The following is a 21,094-nucleotide window of genomic DNA, read 5'->3' as shown; positions in this document are numbered from 1 at the left end:
TTACAAACCCATAAAACGAGGCTGCTGCTCTCCTGGGGCCAGGAGCCGCGAGTCACGCACCTCGCGAGCCCTCTTCCTTTTCCACGAGCTGCTCCAGGCTGCAAACTGGGGGGGCAAACACAAATTTAGAGGCTTGGTTTTACTGCAGAGCCCTCCCAAGACACATTTCTGGGAGTTTTTTTTGAGGCTGAAGGGCAAATATGCTTGCCCACGCTCACTGCCTGGGCGCTCTCCGTGGGATGGGCTGTCCCAAGAGGTTTCCCCATGCACAGAACTGCACAAAATACCCCAGAAAGAGGTTTTACAGGGGGTTTAACACCCCACACTAAGGCTCCACGTCTGCTCTCCTACTTTTTTTCCCACCAGAGAGCTCCTGAGGGCAGGTTTTTGGGGGTGAACAAGGTGTAGGATCGGTTTTGGAGGCAGAGCTGGACCTCCAGTTCACCGCCTCTGCTCCCACCCCGAGCAACCAGCAAAAACTGCACACGTCTGGATTAAATGGAGGTATAAGAGAGGATGAAACCTTCCTCACGCTCAACCTTCCCGTGGGCGACAGCAAAACTCCCGCTGACAAGCGAAGGAGCCGCGTTTCCCCATCCCTCAGCCTGAAGCAGAAACCCGAAACGGCGAAAACTGCTGCGGCAGCATGGCTTTGTGGGGCTCCTGAGATGCTGGCAGGTCCACTCCTGCATCTGTTCCGTATTCTGGGGGGGTGTTATTCATTTCTACGTGCTTTGTAGAGCACACAAAGCCCAGCCCGAGTGAGCAGGAGGGTCCCCGAGCGCACGGCTTCCACCTCGGCTCAGCAGCGATAACGGGGGAATCGCCGCGCGAAGCCCCCGAGTTGTTAGAGGGGAAAGAAAATCAGCTGGAAAAGGTTTATAAAATAAAAAAAATCTGTACTTGCAAACGGGGATTTGGAGAAGAACGGGAAGCAGAAAGCAGAACAGAGAAACCCGGGCAGGTTTTGCAGGGAGCCGAGCGTTGGCTGGGGTGGGATTTGGGGAGCTCCGGCAGGATGCGCTGATGGGCAGCGGCTCGCAGCCAGGGAAGCATCTGCAACTTCCAGGGTGACCCTGCTGGGGATGCTTCCCGTCACTCCGCACATCAGCTGCGAGGAAAAAGCCAGGGGAGGAAGCAAAAGAGGAGAGATTTGTCAAGCTTCAGGTTACGGATCCCTTCCGATTTCGATCAAGCGCCTTAAACGCGCGCTGTTGTTCCTCCCGGTTTCATTTTAAGCACGCAAGGAAAGAAAATCAAGGGGAGGAAAGGCAACAGCACTGAAATTCAGCACGAGTCTGAGCAGCAGGTCGAGCTGGACGGGTTGAAAACCATTTTAAAACCACCTCTAAATGGTTTATAGGGTCTTAGATGCATTCTTTTGGGGTAAGGCTGAAAAAAACCTACCTGCAAACCTCCCCGTAAAAATAATCACCCTTTTTTACAACTTTGTAATTTGTAATTTGATTACAAATTTGATTACAAATTACAACTGCAAGCCTCGCTGTAGAAATAGGGGCAAGTTCCAGCACTAAGACCTCTTGGCTCTCTTTTCTTTTCCTTTTTTCTTCCCGTGGATAAAGACGAAAGCGGAGGGCTCTATCGCCGTCGTGCACCGCGCCGCCCCTGCAAGGTCTGAAATCATAGCAAGGGCCCCCCACGGACCTGCAAATATCAAGGGTCAGAGGCAATGAAAGGCTGTCGTACGTCCCCCAAGCCAAATATTTCTTCCTGTTAGCGCAGGGATATACGGCTCCCCCGAGAGCCACCTGCTAGAAAAGAGGATTTCAGGAGCCGGCGCCGCACGCGGGTACGGGAGATTCACCGAAAGAGGGCAATAAAAGAGGGTTTTCGGCATCAAATCGGGCACGAGGCTGAATTGGAAGGAAAAAAGGAGACAGAACGGACGTGGAAAATGAAAATAATTCAATGTAACTCGACGTGAAGAGTGGATTTGGTTTCTATCCATCGCCTGCTGTTCCCCAAACCCTCATCACTGCCCCAAAATTTCACCTGTGGCACGGGTCCGCTCGCAGGTCTGGCACAAACCCGTGCCCAAAAGCACCCCAAGCGCTTTCAGCTCTCATCCCTGCCAGGTTTTGAGCCAGATGCTCCCCGGATTGCAGCCTCTGGATTGCCTGGCCCCAAATCCTGACACCAGAGCGCTCGCACGGAGCTTTGGGGAACGGGCACCGACGCGGTGACACCTCCTCGGGTAGCAGCAGCGACTTCCCTCGCTCCAAGGGACCTGATATTTTGGAAAGAGGGCTCCGAAAACAGAATCCCCCTTCTTCTCTGGCTGCCTGAGGCTGGGGACGGAGTCACCTGGAAATGCCAAGGGAAAGCAGAAACCCGAAACCCCCGCTTACGAGCACGGACGCAACCGGTGCCGGCGGGGAGCCAACTATGTGAACTTTTCCCCGAGGGCTGCAAAAGGGGCCGGGCAGCCACGTTTCCCCCCTCTCCTCCCAAGGACGAGGCTCGTCCTAATTGATGTAAGAGAGGAGTTGAAGCAGCTTCACGCGGCACCCCGCAGGCAGAAGCGGCACTCGGTGCAATTCCCTGATGGGAAAACAGCCCTAAAATGAGGGCACGGCCAGAAAATAAAAGGACACGGCCAGAAAATAAAAGGACACGGCCAGAAAATAAAGAAAAAAAAAATACAATACCCAAGCTGGAACCTCCCCCGTTAGAAATATTTACTCGCCTGCTTCGCGCGAACAAGAAACGGGAGACCTCAAACTCCAGCCCCCGAGATTTTGGAGGCTGCCAAAGGGATGCGCAGGCAGCCAGCGCCAATAAAATTAACAGCAGCTGAGCATTCGGATGCCGGAGATGCCTCGATCCTCGCCGTTTTACGCCCCCGTTTACTCCCTTGCGCTCGCCCGGGCACGAGGAACGCCAAGCGGCTTGCTCCCGTGACGCACGGCTCGTGGTTTTGGGGCAAAGCGGGGAAAAAAAAAAAAAAAAAGGAGGATTTGGGGGATTTTGGGGGAGGTGGATGGAATGAGGGGGGATTTGGGGTTTTTTTTAGGAAGGTGGATGGAATGAGGGGGGTGTAGAAGCACTGCTGGAGGGAGCAAAATGCGGGGAGGGTTTGACCCCGTTGGGCACGTTTGTAGGGTCCGGCTGCGGCGCTGGCAACAGGGGACAGGGAGGAGGCTGCTAACACCAACCTCGATCTGGAACACATAAAAAAAAAGGCAAAGAAAAGCAGAAAAGAGAGATTTTGAAGGATTTTGGAGGGGGAAGGATGCGGACTAGCCCCCTGGCAGCACACGGGGCGGCTGCCACAAAGGATGCGCTCCCAGCTGGACCCCGAAAAGAAAGAGGAGGTTGTGAGGCTTAATTCTGGAGGCTCAGCAGCGAAATAAGTTTAAGTCACCGAATAAAAAGCCACCAGGGGGGTTTTAAAGGGCTGCCAGCTCGCCAGGACCCTAAAAAGCCAGGCTCAGAGGTGTGCCCCGTTCATTCCAGGGGAAGAAATGAATGGCCGAGGGCGTTTCGGGGGCTCCTCTCCCCTCCTGGCTGCACCCAGGGTGGTGAATTCACCCTAAAATCAAACCAAAAAGGTTTTCTAGTTTCCTGCTTCCACGCTGAGCTGGTGCCAAACGACTCAAGTTATTTAAAAAAGGGAATTAGGGAAGAAAAGGGACACGAGGAACACGAGGAACGTCCTCCCCCTGCCTCCAGCCGGCCACGACCACACCAAAAACCCCAGGAACAGGGCTAAGAAGTCCTGCCCACGAGGGAACATCACAGATTGGGGGGAAATTAAGAAAAAAAAGGCACTGGGGGGGAAATTTTTAAAAAAAAAGGCACCGGGGAGCCTCTCCCCGGCATCTCCGCAATATTCTGCAATCCCCCCCGGGGCCGGGCGGGCAGCCCGCGCGCCGCTGCTGAACGCTGCACTTTTGGATTCAATTAAAGCCATTATCTGGTGTGCCAAATAAATTGTGTACAGCACACGGCCCCGCAGCCTCTTACACCTCCGGGCTCGTTATTTTTCCCCCCCCTTTCTCCCCGTTTCCCTCCCTGTTTATGCGCTTCTCAAATTAAATCGCTGATAATATGCGCCGAAATAAAAAACGAGCGCACCTTGTCCGCAGAAAATTGATTCTTTTTTTTTTCCCTCTTCTTTTTTTTCTTTTTTTTTTCTTTTTTTTTCTTCTTTTTTTTTTTTTTCCTTCCTCTCCCCCCCCCCTCGAACCGGGCGATTGCCAGGTTTTATATACTCGGTGCCTGGCGATCATTAGTAATTCAATTTTCTTTTTATTAGCCCCCTTATCTGCTGAGCAATATAGTGGCAGAAGCTGACCTCTTTCGCACGGGTAAATGTTTAAAATCTTTTCCCTGATTAATTTTGCCAGTTAAGGAAAAGAGGAGAAATGGCCCGGCTCTTAGCCATCACAATGAATAAAGCTTAATGTTGATTGTGATGGAATTTCTAATGCCAGGGAAATTGATTGAACGCAGCAATTACACTGCAATAGTAACTCAAGGGAAATGGGATAGTTTTCTCCTGGCCATAGCCTTTTGGTTATTTAAAACAATCCAATTTGCAAGGATAATTATATATTAGTGTTTTATCTGCCACTTGAAATGAACATGGGAGTTTTGATACTGGCCCGGCATTAGCAGGTTATTGCTGCAAATTACTTGATATCTGCTTTCTTTCACATAAAGACGAAATTAGGCCATCAATAACCAGAAAAAGGTGGGCCGGGAAAAAATGCGAGGGGCACGAGTGCCCTCTGCAGGGCTGTGCCGAAGGCGGGGAGGTGCGGGAGGCTCCCCAAAATCCCCAAAATCCCCCAATCACCCAGCTTTTTGGCGGCTGTCTCCGCTCACGTGCGCACGCTCCCAATGGGGACACGCGGGGAAAGGGCACGGCACGGCTCTCCTGCCCCCTCACACCCCGACAGCTGCCACGTTTCTGCCTAAAATAATGTTAAAACGAAGCAATTAGCTTTAATTTCTCCCGGAGAAGAGGCCAGAGAGGTGTCACGGCGAGGATCCGAGCTCGGTGAACCCTACCAGGGCAGGGGAGGCGCAAGGAGGGCAGGCGTGGGCTTTGGCAGGGGTAAGGAAATTAAAAAAACTGCAAGTTTTCACCCCAAAAATAGCTGAAAAGGAGCCTCATCCTGCGAGATATCAGCTACACCACCCCCATCGCTCTCGGGTAGGCTGTTGGTAAAAAAATTAAGGGGGATTTTGGCAGCCACGCTGCTGGCACAGGGCTCGAGGTGCACAAACAGCAGGCACAGCCCTCTGCCACTACATCTAGATTAGTGAAACGTCACTTAAAAGCCACTATTTGCCCTTAAAATTGCTCAGGAAGAGCTCGAGCCGCTACTTTTAGGGGAAAACCCCCCCAAAAAAACACAAAACCGTTCCGAAAAATCCTGCTGCAGGCTGCCCAGGCAAACGGGGATGCGGGAAGCGGGGCTGTCCCCACGCATGCTTCAATTTTTTGGGGGTTGGATGCCAAAAAGAGGGTTGGGGGAACCAGAAAAGGGGTTGGGGGAACCAAAAAAGGGGTTGGGGGAAACAAAAAGGGGGTTGGGGGAAACAAAAAGGGGGTCGGGGGAACCAAAATTGGTGGAAACTTCACCCAGACCTTAATTAGCAGCTGCTTCGTGCAGCCGAAAGGGGAACGCAGCTCGGGGCTCTTGTGCCAAAAATCCCCAAATTAAAGGACCCCTGTGAAGCCAGAACACGCCCACCGCTCATTATCCATAATTGCTCGTTAAAGGGCATCGAACGAAGCAGCTCGGGCGCTGCCCACGAGTTTTATCGGGGGATAAAATCAGGAAATGCTGCCCCCAAAATCCCCCGGCCCTGCCCAGCACCCAACAACACCACCACGAAGCTCACATTTTTGGGTAAAAATAAGAAAAAAAAAAGAAAAAAATAAGAAAAAAATAAGAAAAAAATGTTGAAGCTTTTTCATGCTTATAATGAAGAAAGAAATGAGAATTATTTTAGTTCACCTTCAGCAGGTGATGTGGTTGGTGAGGAAGAAGAGCCCCGCAGAGCTGTTACAGCAGGGATTTGGCTTCCCCACTAGGAACCGAGACCCCAAAATGCACAAAACCAAGCTGGGAAGTACCAAAAGTCACCAAAACACCTCCAAATTCTCCTGGATGAAGGTTTTTGCCATGCTCTGTCTGCATCTCTCATGAATACCTCGATAATTTGACCCGTTTTGGGGCAGGGGACGGAGCTCACTGCTCCCCCCAAGCCACTTCCAGCCCCGTTTTTGGGATTTCTGCTTTCCCTCCGCTTCTTTCTTTCTTTTCTCTGCTCTGAGCAAAAGATCACAGCCGAATTTCTGCCCTCTCTACACATTTCCAAGCCTACGTGACCGAAGACACGAAAATTTTCGCCGCGGGACGATTTCCTTCCAGCGAGGGACGGGGATTTGACGCGCCCCCAAAACATGAAGGGTTTTTGGCAGCTGATTTTGCTCCATTTTGTACGTTTTTAACCTCCGTGCAGCATCGTTTCAGCTGGACAAAGGCTTCTACTGACTGATAAAAGGGAAAAATTCTTTGCCAAGCCTCAGACGAGCTTCGAGGACAGCTCGGAGCCTTCCCAGAGCTGCGATTTCAGCACCTCCTGTGCCATACAGAGGGCTGAGCGCACTCTGCTCGCCATAAAGCCGGGCTTAAGCAGGGTGCTACAGAGAAAAGATCGGGTTTAACCCGGCACGGGATCACCACAACAGTTTACATCCCCCTAAACACCAATATCTCATTTTTCTCATATATAAAATGCTCTTACCAGGCTGTAGAGAGGTCCCCGGTGTGGGGTTTGTGGGGTCTGAGTCCCCATTTAACCCCACAACCAGCGGTGGATATCCCATGGGAGGCTGAAGAGCTGTTCCTCACCCCACAAACCATCACCCCACAATTAAATTAATTGGAATTAAAAGGAATTAAAAAGAATTAAAGCCCTCCGGGACCCTAAAACGCCATCCCAGATGGATCCACCACCTTTTGGGGTCAGGAGAGGGAGCACAGAGCCCCGTGGTGGGTCTCCAAGCACTGCACAAATAAATCCAGCACTGGATGTAGGTTCAACCCTCGTCCCTCTCCAGACACCAGGGGGGTTGCTGACGTCCCTAAACGGGGCAAAATTCGACCCTAAAATCAAACAGCTACTCAAATGCTGGGCCATCAGCTCATCTGTGCACTTATACGGACGCCCGATTGTCCCCACAGGTCATCTCCAGGCAGCAGACCCCAAATTCCCCCCCCACCAGGCACCAGCCCCCAAATTCTCCCCAAAACATCCTTGCCATCCCTCCTCAACCACACAAACCGCAAGAACCTTCTTTTTCTTCTTTTTTTCCCCGTTTCCCCCAGGGAACAGAGCCAAAAACCCCCCAAAACCTTTTTATGCGCCCGGATCTGCGGCCCCAAAAAGCCGACGCCTGCTCTGAGAGGGGCCCCGGCCCCAAAGCACCCGTTGAGAAGCGTTTGGGACTCACTATTCCTCCAGAAATTGTGATTTTAACCCTTTTAAATATAAAAACCCTTTAAAAAAAAAAAACTTTTAAATATAAAAATGATTTCTGGAGGTTGTGCACCGAGACACGGCTGCGTCAGAAGGGCGTGGAGTTTTTGGGGGAATATTTGGTGATGTGTGCAGGCTTCTCCCCATCCGAAATGAGAGAAATCAGCCTCGCAGATGGATTTCTGCCTCCTGGAGGTGTCAGAGCCCGGTCATTTTTGGGACAACCGCCTTCAAATTTGCCTTTACCGCAGCCCAAACTCTCCCCGGTGCCTGCTCGGGGGGGGCGGAGAGCAACAATTTCGCCTCCTGGAGGACCCGGGAGCGATTTCCCCGCTCCCAAAACCTCTCGGGGAAGCACGAGGTGAGCCAGGAGCTGATTTTTTCCTACCTTCCCTGCCGAAAATCTGGCTCCTGGCGGCCGGCAGCCTGCAGAGCCTGTGTTTGCTGAGCTGCAGCAGCCCCTTGGGCGAGCAGCGTTTGGGCAGCGCCGTTTTTCCCCGCAGGTTTCGCTTCTTGGCTTGGAAAGGGCTCCTCAGGGGGGCGGGAGGCGTGGGGCTGCTCTTCTTATCCGCCGGGGAGCTGCCGGGGGGGGGAAAAAAAACAGTTAGAGGAGGGTAAAAAGCGAGGAGAAACGCCCTCAATCCCTTCACCTGGAGGTAAAATGAGCGATTTTCCAAGATTTATGGCCGGGATGTGGTTTTTTTCGGGTGTCCCCAGGTCAGCTCCCACCCCGGTTCTGTCCCTGGAGCTTTGCACAACGTTTTACAGGCGTAAATAAATTAAAAAAATAATAATAAAAAAAAATATTTAAAAAAATAAAGCACTTTTTCGCCCGGTGCAACGAGGTTCTGAAAGGCAATCAGCAATTCCTATCCCCCCTGAACTTTAGGGGGTCGGGGAGGAACCCCCTCAGCGCAAAAATCTTCGGAGAACGGGGATGGGGTTTGGAGAACGGGGATGGGAGAGGAGATAAAACCCAGCTCTGGTCAAAAGGCCGAATTTTGGGTTATGCAGACTGCTAAAACCACCACAATTTGAGGCCTGGCAATCCTAAAAAGCAAGAATTAAGACCCAGGAATTGGGAAACCAGGCGCACCCTGCGGTATCCGACAACCCTCGGTGTCATTTCCCCTGCGGGGACGCCCAAAGCTCTCCGTTAGCCGCCACCGAGGAGATGCCCGACCCCAAAACCATCAAAAGCTGCACCTAAAACCCCAAAACTTGAAGGAAAACCTCCGGAGGGACGGCTTTCCCAAAGCAACCCGGCCGCTCACCCTTTCCTCCGGATGATTTTCGTCCTGCTCTTCACTTTGTAGCCGGAGGGAACGGCGTCGCCGAAGGGTTTCGAAACCCCGAAACCCAAAGAAAAGGTTTGGGGGAAGGAGGAAGGCGAAGGCTTCTCCTCCTCCTCCTCCTCGCACCTCCACCTGAACGCCGACCTGGAGGTGGAAGGAGAAGGCTGCAGGGCGGCGGCTTTCCACTTGTATTTGCTGGGAGAAACGCCCGCTTTGGGCGGCGATTTCTTCGTTTTGCTCCCCAAATCGTTTTTCGGCGCCGTTTTCGCCCCTCCGACGATTTTCCGAGCTCCTTCGGGACCCCGAGGGCTCGCCCACCTCTTCACCGCCCTCCAGCACCTCCCGGGGTTCGCCACCCAGGTGTAGTTGCTCCTCCTAAATTTGGAGCCTTTCCCCGACCCCGTTGCCATCATCGCCGCGGCCCTTTGGACTCCGGGAGCTTTGTGCAGCGCCGAAAATTTCCCTTTCCCCCCGAGGGCTCTGGAGGACGCCCCCACGACCCCAAGAAGCTCTCGGCGAACGTCCCCACCCCGCTCGAAGCCCGTTTGTCCCGAAATTTCCCCCTCCGGCTTGCACCACACCAAATGGCGAGCCTGCGGTTGAGTTTTAGGGGCGACGGCGTTTTCGCAAGGCGCCCTCGAGGTTTCGGCTCCCTCGGCGCTCAGCTGCACGTTGTGGGGTCGTTCCGGGAAGGTTTTGTAGGACGAGCTGACCACGCGGTGAGAGGAGCTGAAGGAGACGGAGAGAGAAGGTTTTGGTCCTTCTTTTTGGGGCGGGTAAGGAGAGGAGGAGGACGGGCGCCCGCTTTGATCCTCGCCCGGTTCCATTTTCAGGCCGGAGGAAGGAGTCGAAAAACTTTTGGGGCCAAAAACTTCGGGGCCAAAACCTTCGAAACTTTCGGTGTCCAAATCTTTAGGGCCGAAAGCTTCAGCATCAAAACCTTTAGGGCTGAAAGCTTCGAAACCTTCAGCATCAAAATTTTTAGGACCAAAACCTTCAAGACCTTCAGCCCCAAAACCTTCAGCATCAAAATCTTCTTTAGGACCAAAATCTTTAGGGCCAAAACCTTCAAGACCTTCAGCATCAAAATCTTCTTTAGGGCCAAAACCTTCCAAACCTTCAGCCCCAAAACCTTTAGGGCCAAAACCTTCCAGACCTTCAGCCCCAAAACCTTTAGGGCCAAACCCTTCCAAACCTTCAGCCCCAAAACCTTCGAAACCTTCGGCCCCAAAATCTTTAGAGCCAAACCCTTCCAAACCTTCGGCCCTAAAATCTTTAGGAGCGAAACCTTCCAAACCTTCAGCCCCAAAACCTTTAGGGCCAAAACCTTTAGGGCCAAAACTTTCAGCCCCGAATCCTTCGGCCCCCAAAACCAACCCGCTCCTTTGGGTCACCTGGATCCCCACCACGATATTCCCGTCCCTAGTGAGGTCCACGTGTCTCTCGGGTGACCCCGCGGGGATCGGGGCCGCCCGGTTCTCCTGCTTGATCCCAAAAGCCCTGGAGGGCGGCGGGTTGACGAGGGAATATTTCTTCCTCCAGGAACGACCCTGTTGGAAATCCCGGGGGGGGTAACGGCCCGAAAACGACCCCCTCCTGTTATAGGGGGGGTTCTGCTGCCGCCTGGGGTTGCTCCAGCTCGGCCTCGGCGCGGCCCCGTGGGTGCTCCTGTGGCTGTCGATGAGTCCTGGGGGGGGGAAAAAAAACATTTTTTAATGTCCAGCCCCATTTTTTTAGGGTTTTTTTGGTCCCCGAAGCAAGCAGGAGGCTCCCAAGCGGCCCCGAGTGAGTCACAGGGCCCTAACGAGCAGCTGGGGGTAATTAAGACAGGTGATTAACGCGCCAGGGAAGCCAGGGGTTGTCCCGTCCCCACCCCCAGCACCCTTGGGTGCCCAACACCTCCCCTCTGGAGGGTCTCGGAGCTCCCCTAAAGCCCCCCGGGACCCTACAGAGCCCCCCCCAAAAAAACTGGGTCCCCCTCACTGAGCCTTCCTCCTCCACCTCACCCCTCACCCCCTCCTCTTCCTCCCCCTCATTTTCCCCAGCCCCCTCCTCTCTTCCTCCTCCTCCTTCCTCTCCTCCTTTCTCCTCCCACCCCTCTTCCTCCCTTCCCCTCCTCCTCCCCCCTTTCCCTTCTTCCTCCTCACCCCCTCCCCTCTTCTTCCTTCCTCCTCACCCCCCTCTTTCTCCCCTCCCCCCCTTCCTCCCTCCCCCTCCTATTTCTCACCCCCCTCCTCTCTTCTCCTCTTCTTCCTCCCCTTCCTCCCTCCTCTTCTTCCTCACCCCTTCCTCACCCTCCCTCCTCCTCCTCACCCCCCTCCCCCCTCTTCTTCTCCTCCTCTTCCTCACTGCCTACCCTCATCCTCCCCCCTCCCTCCCTCCCCCTCCTCCTCTTCCTCTCCCCTTCCTCACCCCCCTCCCCTCCCCCTCCTCCTCCTCTCCTCCCTCTCCTCTTCCTCTTCTTCCTCCCCCCTCCCTCCTCTTCCTCACCCCCCTCCCCTCTTCTTCCTCCCTCCTCCTCCTCACCCCCTCCCCTCTTCTTCCTCCCCCCTCCCCTCTTCTCCTCCTCCTCTTCTTCCTCCCTCCTCCTCTTCCTCACTCCCTTCCCTCCTTCTTCTCCTCCTCCTCACCCCCTTCCTCAGTCCCCCTCCCTCTTCTTCCTCACCCCCTCCCTCCCCCTCCTCTTCCTCACCCCCTCCCCCCCCTCCTCCTCCTCTTCCTCACCCCCCTCTCCTCTTCTTCCTCCTCCTCCTCATGCCCCTCCTTCTCCTCTTCTTCTTCCTCCACTTCTTCTTACCCCCTCCTTCCTCCTCCCTCCTTTTCCTCACCCCCTCCCTTCTTCTCCTCCTCCTCACCTCCTCCCTCCCCCCTTCCTCACCCCCTTCCCTCTCCTCCTCACTCCCCCTCCCCTCTTCTTCCTCCCTCCCTCCCTCCTCCTCACCCCCTCCCTCAGTCCCTCTCCCTTCCCCCTCCCTCCTCTTTCTCACCCCCCTCCCCTCTTCTTCTCCTCCTCTTCCTCCCCCTTTCCTCTTCTTCCTCCCTTCTCCTGCTCTTCCCCATCCCCTCCCTCCCCCCTTCCTCACCCCCTTCCCTCCTCCTCCTCTTCCTCACCCCCCCTCCCCTCTTCTTCTCTTCCTCTCCCTCCCCCTTCCCTCTCCTCCTCACCCCTTCCTCCCCCCTCCCTCCTCTTCCTCCCCCCTCCCTCCTCACCCCCTTCTCTTCTCCCTCCCTCCCTCCTTCCCCCCCCGCACCCTGCAGCCTGCGGATCTCCCTGCGCAGCCTCTCGCTCTCCTCCATCCCCGCCGCTCGCCCCCGCCGCCGCTGACGTCATCGCCGCGCGCCGCCCGTTGAGCCCCGCTCACGTGACCGCGCGCGCGCTCACGTGACGCGGCCCGCACCGCGCGCGCGCGCCCCCGCCGTTGCCTAGCAACGGGGGCCGGGCCCTGCGGCCTGGTGCGCGCGGCCGGAGCCTGAGGAGGGCTCAGGGGGGTTGAGGTCCCCTCATAGGTGGCCTCGGTCCCCTGGCCTCTGTCAGTTGTCCCCTGGCCTCTTCCAGTTGTCCCCTCGGCTCAGTTAACTGTTACATGGCCTCTGGTACATGGCAACTGTCCCCTGGCCTCTTTCAGTTGTCCCCTGGCCTCAGTTAACTGTCACCTGGCCTCTGTCAAGTGTCACCCGGCCTCTGTTACCCAGCCTCAGTCAACTGTCACCTGGCCACTATCACCTGGCCTCTGGTACTTGGCCTCTATCAACTGTCACTTGGCCACTGTCACTTGGCCTCTGTTACTTGGCCTCTATCAATTGTCACTTGGCCTCTGTTACCTGGCCTCAGTCAACTGTCCCCTGGCCTCAGTTAACTGTTACATGGCCTCTGTCAGTTGTCACCTGGCCTCTCTTACTTGGCCTCTATCAATTGTCACTTGGCCTCTGTTACCTGGCCTCAGGCAACTGTCACCTGGCCACTGTCACCTGGCCTCTGTCACTTGACGTGTGTTACCTGGCCTCTATCAACTGTTCCTTGGCCACTGTCACTTGGTCACTGTCACCTGGCCTCTGTTACTTGGCCTCTATCAACTGTCACCTGGCCTCAGTCCCCTGGCCTCTGTCAACTGTCCCCTGGCCTCAGTTAACTGTTACATGGCCTCTCTTGAGTGTCACCTGGCCTCTGTCACCTGGCCTCAGTCAGTCGTCACCTGGCCTTTGTCACTTGGCCTTTGTTACCTGCCATCAGTCAGCTGTCACTTGGCCTCTGTTACTTGGTGTCTGTTACTTGGCCTCTATCAATTGTGACTTGGTCACTGTCACCTGGCCTCTGTCACTTGGCCTCTGTTACAGAATCACAAAATCACAGAATTTCTAGGTTGGAAGAGCCCTCCAAGATCACCCAGTCCAACCCCTGACCTAACCCTAAAACCCTAACCAGTCCTCCCCTAAACCACATCACTGAGCTCTACATCTAAACGTCTTTTAAAGACCTCCAGGGCTGGTGACTCAACCAGGGCAGCCCATCCCAAGGCCTCACAACCCTTTCCGTGAAGAAGTTCTTCCTAATATCCAACCTAAACCTCTCCTGGCGCAACTTTAGCCCATTTCCTCTCATCCTGTCACATGGGGGAATAGACCAACCCTCACCTCGCTACATCAAGTTACCCGACCCTGTCACCTGCCCCAGCTGGCTCCATCCCACCTCTTGTCCCACCAGTTCCCCTTGTCCTTCTCCCAACCCTTCCATGATCCCAGCTCCCCCAACCCCACCTAGGTCCAGAGACCTGGACTCGATAATCTTGAGGTCTCTTCCAACCTAGAAATTCTGTGAGAGTCCAATGGAGGGCCACCAAGAATCTCTCTCCTGTGAGGAGAGGTTGGGAGAGCCGGGCCTGATCAGGTTGGAGAAGAGGGGCTGGTCCGTATCCATCAATATTTGAGAGGAGATGCTGAGAGGACAGAGACGGGCTCTGCTCCACTGGTGCCCAGTGCCAGCAGCTCTGGGTGTCCCCGCTCCAGCAAGGGGGGTTGAACCAGATGGCCTCCAGAGGTCCCCGTCAACCATTTTGTGGTTTTGGGATCTGCTTTTCCCTGTGCCCCAGCCCCATCACGACCAGGTCTCCCACCCTAACGTGGCACAAGGAGGAGGATCTGCTCATGACAGACTCCGTCTCACAATCATCTCCCTTAACTTCACACATCAGCTCCTTATTTCTCATATGTGGGTCCTAATTGTTGAAAACGCTTTGCAGGAGAGATATCCCCAAAGCTGAGCTGCAACAGTGGTGCTAAGTGGGGTAACCCACAGCTGTTTTTAGCCTCCTGCAAGAATGGGCAAGTTCGGTCCCTCATTTAAAGTCTTTGTTGTGTGCAGTAGGGTTTCGGCAACAGCACGAGTGAAATAGCTGCACAGTCAGGGTAATTATGAGACGTGCAGCTGAACGAGGGAATTTGCACCTTCGGATTAACCCAGAGAAGAGGGCGAGTGGCTCTGCGAGTCTCGTTTTGTAACGCGTTTCCTCAGCGGCTTTCAAGGCAGTTCCTGTTGCCCCATTACTCAATTCCTGCCAGAAACAAATCCAGGAGCAGGAGGCAGTTTTCTTAGGTCTGGTACCACTTTCTGTCACTCTAAAAGTACCTTTTATGAGCTCAACTCTCCCCCTGAGCTCACATCCCATCCTGAAAGTCAGATGGCCCCACTTTAACTGCATAAACCAGAAGTATCCACAAAGCATAACCATAAAATTGAGAGCACAAGCACGGAAGAACATTATTTGTATGGACGTTATCCTGAAGGAGCTGGTTTTCTGAATAATCTCCTTCTTTCCTAAGGGAATCAAACCCGTAATAACGTTAAACAAAGCTGGAACAATAGCTCAAGTCTGCAAAGGAGATAAAAATCCCTCCTAAAATTATTTCTGAAACAATTTGGGGAAAAAAATAAAATAAAAAGCTGAGCCAAGTCGCTGTAGCAGCACACTATTTCCTTCTAAATGCTCCCATGATAGGAACTTTATAAAAGCAACCGATCATCAACCTCGGATGGCTGCAAACAGAAGCTGTCTCCTGGGACAACTCCCTTCCCATCGCAGTTCGGGAACTCTGCCTGTCCCAGCTCTGATCAAATAACGTCCCCGGGACAAGCCCGTGATCCGCCTGCCTGGAAAGGTAGCTTTAGTAAATTATTTACAGCGTGCTGAGTGGTTTTTTAAAGCCATTCGGCAGAGAAATATGGGGAAGAGCCAGCCCGGAGGAATATACCACTTGGTGCAGATGGTAGCAAAGGCTCCAAAACGCGAAGCAGGCGGGGAGCCTGGCCCCCGTTAGCCTCCCTCGAAGCCTTCCAACTGGAAAAAAAATAAATATAATTAAAAAAATAAATCACACAGTCCTGCATAGGTGGGACGGGGACAGGGATCGGGGGTGGCGGCCACAGATCAGCTTCGATCGATTCGCAAGCCTCACCCGGAGTTTCGTAACTGCTCCGAACTGGTAGAAATTGGCACTCGTGCCAAAAGAAGCCTCCTCCGCTCCCAGCTGCTCGCTCCCTCCCTTGTGCTGGCACACGGATTTAAAGCGGCTTTGTATAATACATGAGCTAGAACGGGCTGCTCCGAATTAAAATTCATTCGGCACATGCAGGGGGAAAAAGCGGATTTTTCACAGAGGGAAGCCAGGCATCCACCACTCCCACAACACCCAGCCTTGGGAAAGAGCGAGCTAAAAGCAGGGAAAGGGGGGGGAGCTGCCCTGTTTTGCTGAGCGAAACACCAAAATACATCGCTAGAAAAAGCAAGCTACGGGGCAAGGCAGTGCTGGGGGGTCTCAGGCTCCTCGCGGTGCTGCTTAAAATAAATCTTTTTTTTTTTTTCTTTTTTTTTTTTTTCTTTTTTTTTTTTTCTTTTCAGAGCATTGCAAGGAAGAATTACGCATTCAGCCACCTCGCCGCTCCAAGCAGCACATCTGAAACCTGCAGGAATTCGCGGCGCTCGTCCTTTGTTCCTAGCACCGCACTTGTATGACACTTGTTTGTGAGCCTAATTTAATAAAAAAAAAAAAAAAAAAAAAAAAAAAAAAAAAAAAAACGAAAAAACAGTAAAATGCGAGTGCAGGGTTTTGGCGCTGCACTAGCAGGGTGTCTGCGTGTGAGAAAACGCCCGAGGGAGGGTGGCACGTTTAAGGGGTATTAAATTGTCTCGTTCAGCCCAGAATAAACGTGGTGCTCATCCCTCTAATGGCCTTAAACATCACCAGAACTGCGGCTCCAGCGACGGGCGTGCAGTAGGCCCTGATGAAGCTGCTCACACTTTCGAAACCGTGGCCTCAGCAGCTTGTTTTTCGTCTGGAGTCTCTCGGTGGCTTGCCGTGAACTTGCTGAGACAAGCTGAAGCCCTAAACCTCGTGGAGCCCTGCACCAGCAGATTGCAGGGACCTGATGACAAGGGTGAGTGGGAGGCAGCGGCGTTTCTGCTCCCATAAGACACTTTCCTAAGGGACAGGGGTCTCCTAGGATCCCCAGATCTTCCAGCTTTGTCTAAAACACCCAGCGGTGCTCAGAATTCATTAGCAGGAGCATCCTTCGTAGGACAGAAGAGTAATTAGTCCGTGGGGACACCTGCGGGTCTCGGCTGGGGCACTGCACCAAGCCCTGAGGGAGATAAGTTAATGAACATGTAGGAAAATCGGTGGGCGTCCAGAAGGATGCGGGAAATCAAAGCGGCAAAGGTTTAGAAAATAATGGTTGATGAAGAAAAAATTAAATCTTTTTGTGTAGTGTTATTGAAAATAAAAGAGGGAAGGGGAAGGGGAAGGGGAAGGGGAAGGGGAAGGGGAAGGGGAAGGGGAAGGGGAAGGGGAAGGAGAAGGAGAAGGAGAAGGAGAAGGAGAAGGAGAAGGAGAAGGAGAAGGAGAAGGAGAAGGAGAAGGAGAAGGAGAAGGAGAAGGAGAAGGAGAGAAAAAGAAAAAGAAAAAGAAAAAGAAAAAGAAAAAGAAAAAAAAAAAAGAAAAAAAAAAAAAGAAAAAAAAAGAAAAAGAAAAAGAAAAAGAAAAAGAAAAAGAAAAAGAAAAAAAGAAAAAGAAAAAGAAAAAGAAAAAGAAAAAAAGAAAAAGAAAGAGATAAAAGAAAGGAAATAATATTAGAAACAGATAGCTGATCAGATGTGCTTGATGTTCACTGGTAGTAGGGATTTACTTCATTTATGGCAAAGGAGACTCAGGTTACAGCTCTGGAGAAACTTTCCAACTTCCCAGAGAAGAAATTATTCAGGCGGATGGGAAGGTTTAAGGTCAGTGTGTTCCTGGGAAGGTCGATTTGTGCCAAACCTGCCAGGGGCTCAAATTAAGGTGTTCTCCTCAGCTTGTTCTCAGCCCTCTGTTTCTGTCTTGTTGGCTCCGTGGTGTCCTGTGTTTGTTGTTCCAACGCCGGTGGTTGCATCCTGCATCGTTCTGCTGAAACATCACCAAGTGTGTCGAGTTCCCTCCTGTGCCAGCAGCAGCACTTGTTCGGGCATGGCATGGATTTACAGGATGTGATCTGACTGCAGAGCAGCTCCTTCTCCTTCTCCTTCTTTCTCCTTCTCCTTCTCCTCCTTCTCCTTCTCCTTCTCCTCCTTCTCCTTCTCCTTATTTCTCCTTCTCCTTCTCCTTCTCCTTCTCCTTATTTCTCCTTCTCCTTATTTCTCCTTCTTCTCCTTCTCCTTCTCCTTCTCCTTCTCCTTCTCCTTCTCCTTCTCCTTCTCCTTCTCCTTCTCCCTCTCCTTCTCCTTCTCCTTCTTCTCCTTCTCCCATCCCTTTTCTTTTTTTTTCTGGTTTAGTTTTCAGCTTGATCTGGCCTCTGATGATGCTCACCATGCACTCTCAGGAGTGCAAGCCAAAGCTCCTTTCTAGGCAGCACCATGGACCTGCATTGCTCTAACCCAAACACAAAACCACACCGTTTCAGGACATCTCGGGGTGGCCCATCACAAGCTGAAAGCCTCTGAAATAGGCAGAAGACTCAAATCCACGCTCCAGCTGCTGAGAAATCTCCACCTCGGCTTTCTCGTGGCTGTCCAGGTACCCGTTTGCCCGAAACGAGTTGCTCAGGTGGCTGGTGGGAGCTGTGGGGGCTCCTTGGAGGAAGACGGAGCATCCGAATTCACCGTGGAAGGAGACCAGGAGCTGATGCAGAGCTTCAGGAGGAGGTGAGACACGGGCCAAGCAGCAGGCAGAGGGGATAATTTTAGCAGCAGCAGCAGCTCGCTGGTCAGACTTAAGCAATGAAAAGGCAAAAAAATAAAATAAAAATAAAAAAGGGGAAAAGAATCGACCACGGAGAGGATTGTAGGACGTGTTCATGGTCCCGGTAGCACCGTTGTAGAAGACAGAGGTGAAAACTGCCTTGCTATGTTGTGTATCAGGCTGCATTAGAGAAATAAGTTCAGACTGGAAAAAGTGTAAGGAATGAGATTGGGAACGGAGAGCCTTTTGCTGGAAATGCCCAAAACAGCTGAGTTTTCTTAGCCTCGAACTCGAAGCGAAGATGTGGCTGCTCTCTCAACGGTGTCCAAGGCAGAAGGGCAAATACCAAGGGAAGAGGAGGAGCTATTTTCTGTTTTAACTCTTGGAGAAAAAGAAAAAAAAAGAAGAAAAAAAAAAAAAAGAAAGAAAAAAAAAAAGAAAGAAAAAAAAAAAGATGTCCCTTTTTTTTTTTGCCCTCTTTCTCGCTTGCAGTCTCGCTGCCGGCGTGTGAGCTGCACGCAGACCCAAACGAATGGGGGAATTGCCTGGAAATGGCAAACATAAACCCCCACGAATTGGGGAAGGGCAGAAATCGGATGAATAATCCGTGCACTTCTTCGCTGCTGTTCCTAGAATTATTTCCCGGGATATTTAACGTTTTCTTTCCACTTTCACCTGCTGAAGTATGCTTTGAATTTGCATGGGGAACCTACTTGGAAAAACTTACTTGGAAAGCAAGTGAGGACATTTCGGGATGTTTGGGGGGTTTGTTTTGACCTGTCTCATCTCCCCCCCAAGGGGTTTGGGACTCTGCAGGCAGCTTTACCTCCAGGAAGGGACGTGGGTGAGCGGCTGATGCTCACATCTAGCAGTAATTCTCCAACCCAGAAAGCTGCAGAAGAAACTAAACGTGCTGGAAGGAGAATTTTATCCCAGAATTGTTCTTTTTTTTTTTCCACCATACTCATGAATTGCACCCTCTGGAGCTCCTCTGCGCTTTGGTGGGGGGTTGTTGGCACCTTTTGGTGGAGATTTGCTCTTGCAAGACCCTTTGGTGCCTTTTTGGCTCTGCTGTCCTAGCGTGGGCACCAGCACCACTACACCATTCCCCCATCTGAGCTGCAGGAAGGAGTCGTGTTGGGGTTTTTAAGAGGGGACACGCAGATTTTGGGGTGCTTGGCTTCACCTTTTGGGGTCCCTTCCCTCCCTGGAGTCCCACACATTGGGAGGATGGGGAGGCTCCGATCCCTCAGCCTCTTCCAGCCTCCGTAGGGTGCTTTGCTTTGGGAACGGCTTGCTTACAGCTTTGCTCCGGGGAAGCTAAAATTAAAACAGTGACTCCATTGCAGACTGAAAACAGAGCATTCCTTCTCCGCCCGCGTGCTTTGGATGGACATCAGAAGCCGAAGCCCTGCTGCAAAGTCCCCTGTGTCAAAACAATCTGCTATTCTGATCCTCGGCTCGCCGCGGCTCGCCGCGCTCGGGATGTTCAGTTCCCAGACCCGCGTTCAGGGGGCTCCGAAATGGGATTTGCCTGGAAATGGAAAACGTAAACACCAGAAGCCGGCATCTCTGCAGCTCATCGCTTGAAACAAAAGCTGATTCTGCTCCAGAGAAGGGAAAAAAAAAAAAAAAAAAGAAAAAGAAAAAGAAGAAGAAGAAGAAGAAGAAGAAGAAGAAGAAGAAGAAGAAGAAGAAGAAGAAGAAGAAGAAAAAGAAAAAGAAAAAGAAAAAGGAAAAGGAAAAGGAAAAGGAAAAGGAAAAGGAAAAGGAAAAGGAAAAGGAAAAGGAAAAGGAAAAGGAAAAGGAAAAGGAAAAGGAAAAGAAAAAGAAAAAAACAGAAGTTGATTCACAAATAAAGGAAGAAAAAAGCAACTTCAGGATCTCGTTTTTACCCCAGGGGTCCCCTGATTCTTCAAGGAAAGGGGAAGCCAGAGCCTAGGTGGAGATTTCTGCCTGTCCCCATCACCTTGTTGATGCACAAAGCTGCTCCTGGTGCACCCAGTCCCTGCTAAAGTCCTGCCAAAATCGCCGTGGATCGGTGGCGGCACCCTCCCAAGCTGGGAGGGCTTAACGTTATGGTTTTGTCCTCAACATTATGGTTTTGGAGGGTCCATACGTGCCTGTCCACCACCACCACCATAGGAGCCATCGGTGGCCTTCGCCGCGTGGCGCTGGGCTCCTCTGGGCCAAAAAATAAATCAAACGTGGCTAGGGAAAGGGAAAAAACGGGTGAATTTTCAAGGAAGGGGAGAGCTAAAATGCAGGCAAGGATTTTTCTCCGTGGAGGAGAGAAACGAACGGCTCCTGGCAGCGGAGGGTAAAGCTGCAAATCTGGGGGGATTTTGGAAACCCCCGGGATGGGGATAAGGGTTTGATGTTGTCCAGATTGAAATATGAATTGCTCCTGTATTTGAAATATGAATTGCTCCTGTTTTTAAGGACCAAACACGATTTTGGGAGACTTCAGTGAGGCTTGAAATAAGTCCATATTCACAGCAAGTCCTGTGTCCCCCCAAATCACCTGCTTCCCCCCAAAATCCCCCGTAATCCCCCAAAACGAGCAGGGTTGCAGCCCCATCGCACCACCGGCTCTTTGCCTGCCCACCCAGCTCCGGGCACGGGGGTGAAAGAGGGGCTGTGAGGCTGCGCCCTGTCCCCCTGTCCCCATGCTCCCATCCCCCTTTTTGTCCCCTCCACCACCCCCACCCCAATTTCAGGCGGGACAAAACTCATCACAGCGGTGGCTCGTGGGCTTCGGTCCTGGCTCAGCGCTGCAGGCACCCGGAGCTCAACACAACCATTTTCTCTACATTTCCTCCTTTTTTTTCACCAATTTTCCACCCAGATCCCCCCCCAGCCCTGATTTTTTTTGCCCTTTCACCCTACTCAGGGCAATAATTCCTACAAGCAGGAGCACGGGGACCACCTGCATTCACGCGCCCGCGCCGTGCCAAAAAACCCACCACCCCCCCTTCCTCACGGAGCCCCCACCCTCTGCAGCCCCCGACCCCGCTGCCGTGTCCCCCTTGGGGAAAGCCAGCACCCACCCCCTCCCCAAGGTGCCCCATCCC

The 21,094-nt window shown here is 52.6% G+C and overlaps 1 protein-coding gene across 7 annotated transcripts in view; it reads right to left on the bottom strand.

Annotated features, from left to right (window-relative positions):
* Positions 1–12,228, bottom strand: part of ZC3H3 (zinc finger CCCH-type containing 3) — a 115,571-nt gene extending 103,343 nt beyond the window's left edge. The window contains exons 1-5 of one of the 7 annotated variants that reach the window (XM_072034254.1): positions 12,068–12,228; positions 10,075–10,503; positions 9,988–10,035; positions 8,796–9,909; positions 7,910–8,100 (exon numbers count right to left, since the gene is read on the bottom strand). In XM_072034254.1, the coding sequence (XP_071890355.1) occupies positions 7,910–8,100; positions 8,796–9,909; positions 9,988–10,035; positions 10,075–10,503; positions 12,068–12,113 (1,828 nt within the window). In that variant the 5' untranslated portion in view covers positions 12,114–12,228. Of the gene's footprint in view, positions 1–7,909; positions 8,101–8,795; positions 10,504–12,067 lie in introns of all 7 variants that reach the window. The other 6 variants (XM_072034252.1, XM_072034253.1, XM_072034251.1 and 3 more) reach the window with 6 other exon arrangements.
* Between the last annotated feature and the right edge of the window lie 8,866 nt (positions 12,229–21,094).

Source organism: Anas platyrhynchos, chromosome 2 (genome assembly GCF_047663525.1).
Source record: "Anas platyrhynchos isolate ZD024472 breed Pekin duck chromosome 2, IASCAAS_PekinDuck_T2T, whole genome shotgun sequence".
In the NCBI taxonomy this organism is placed as follows: domain Eukaryota; kingdom Metazoa; phylum Chordata; class Aves; order Anseriformes; family Anatidae; genus Anas; species Anas platyrhynchos.
The sequence above is the reverse complement of the archived record's forward strand: the minus strand, read 5'-3'. Positions and strand labels throughout refer to the sequence as shown.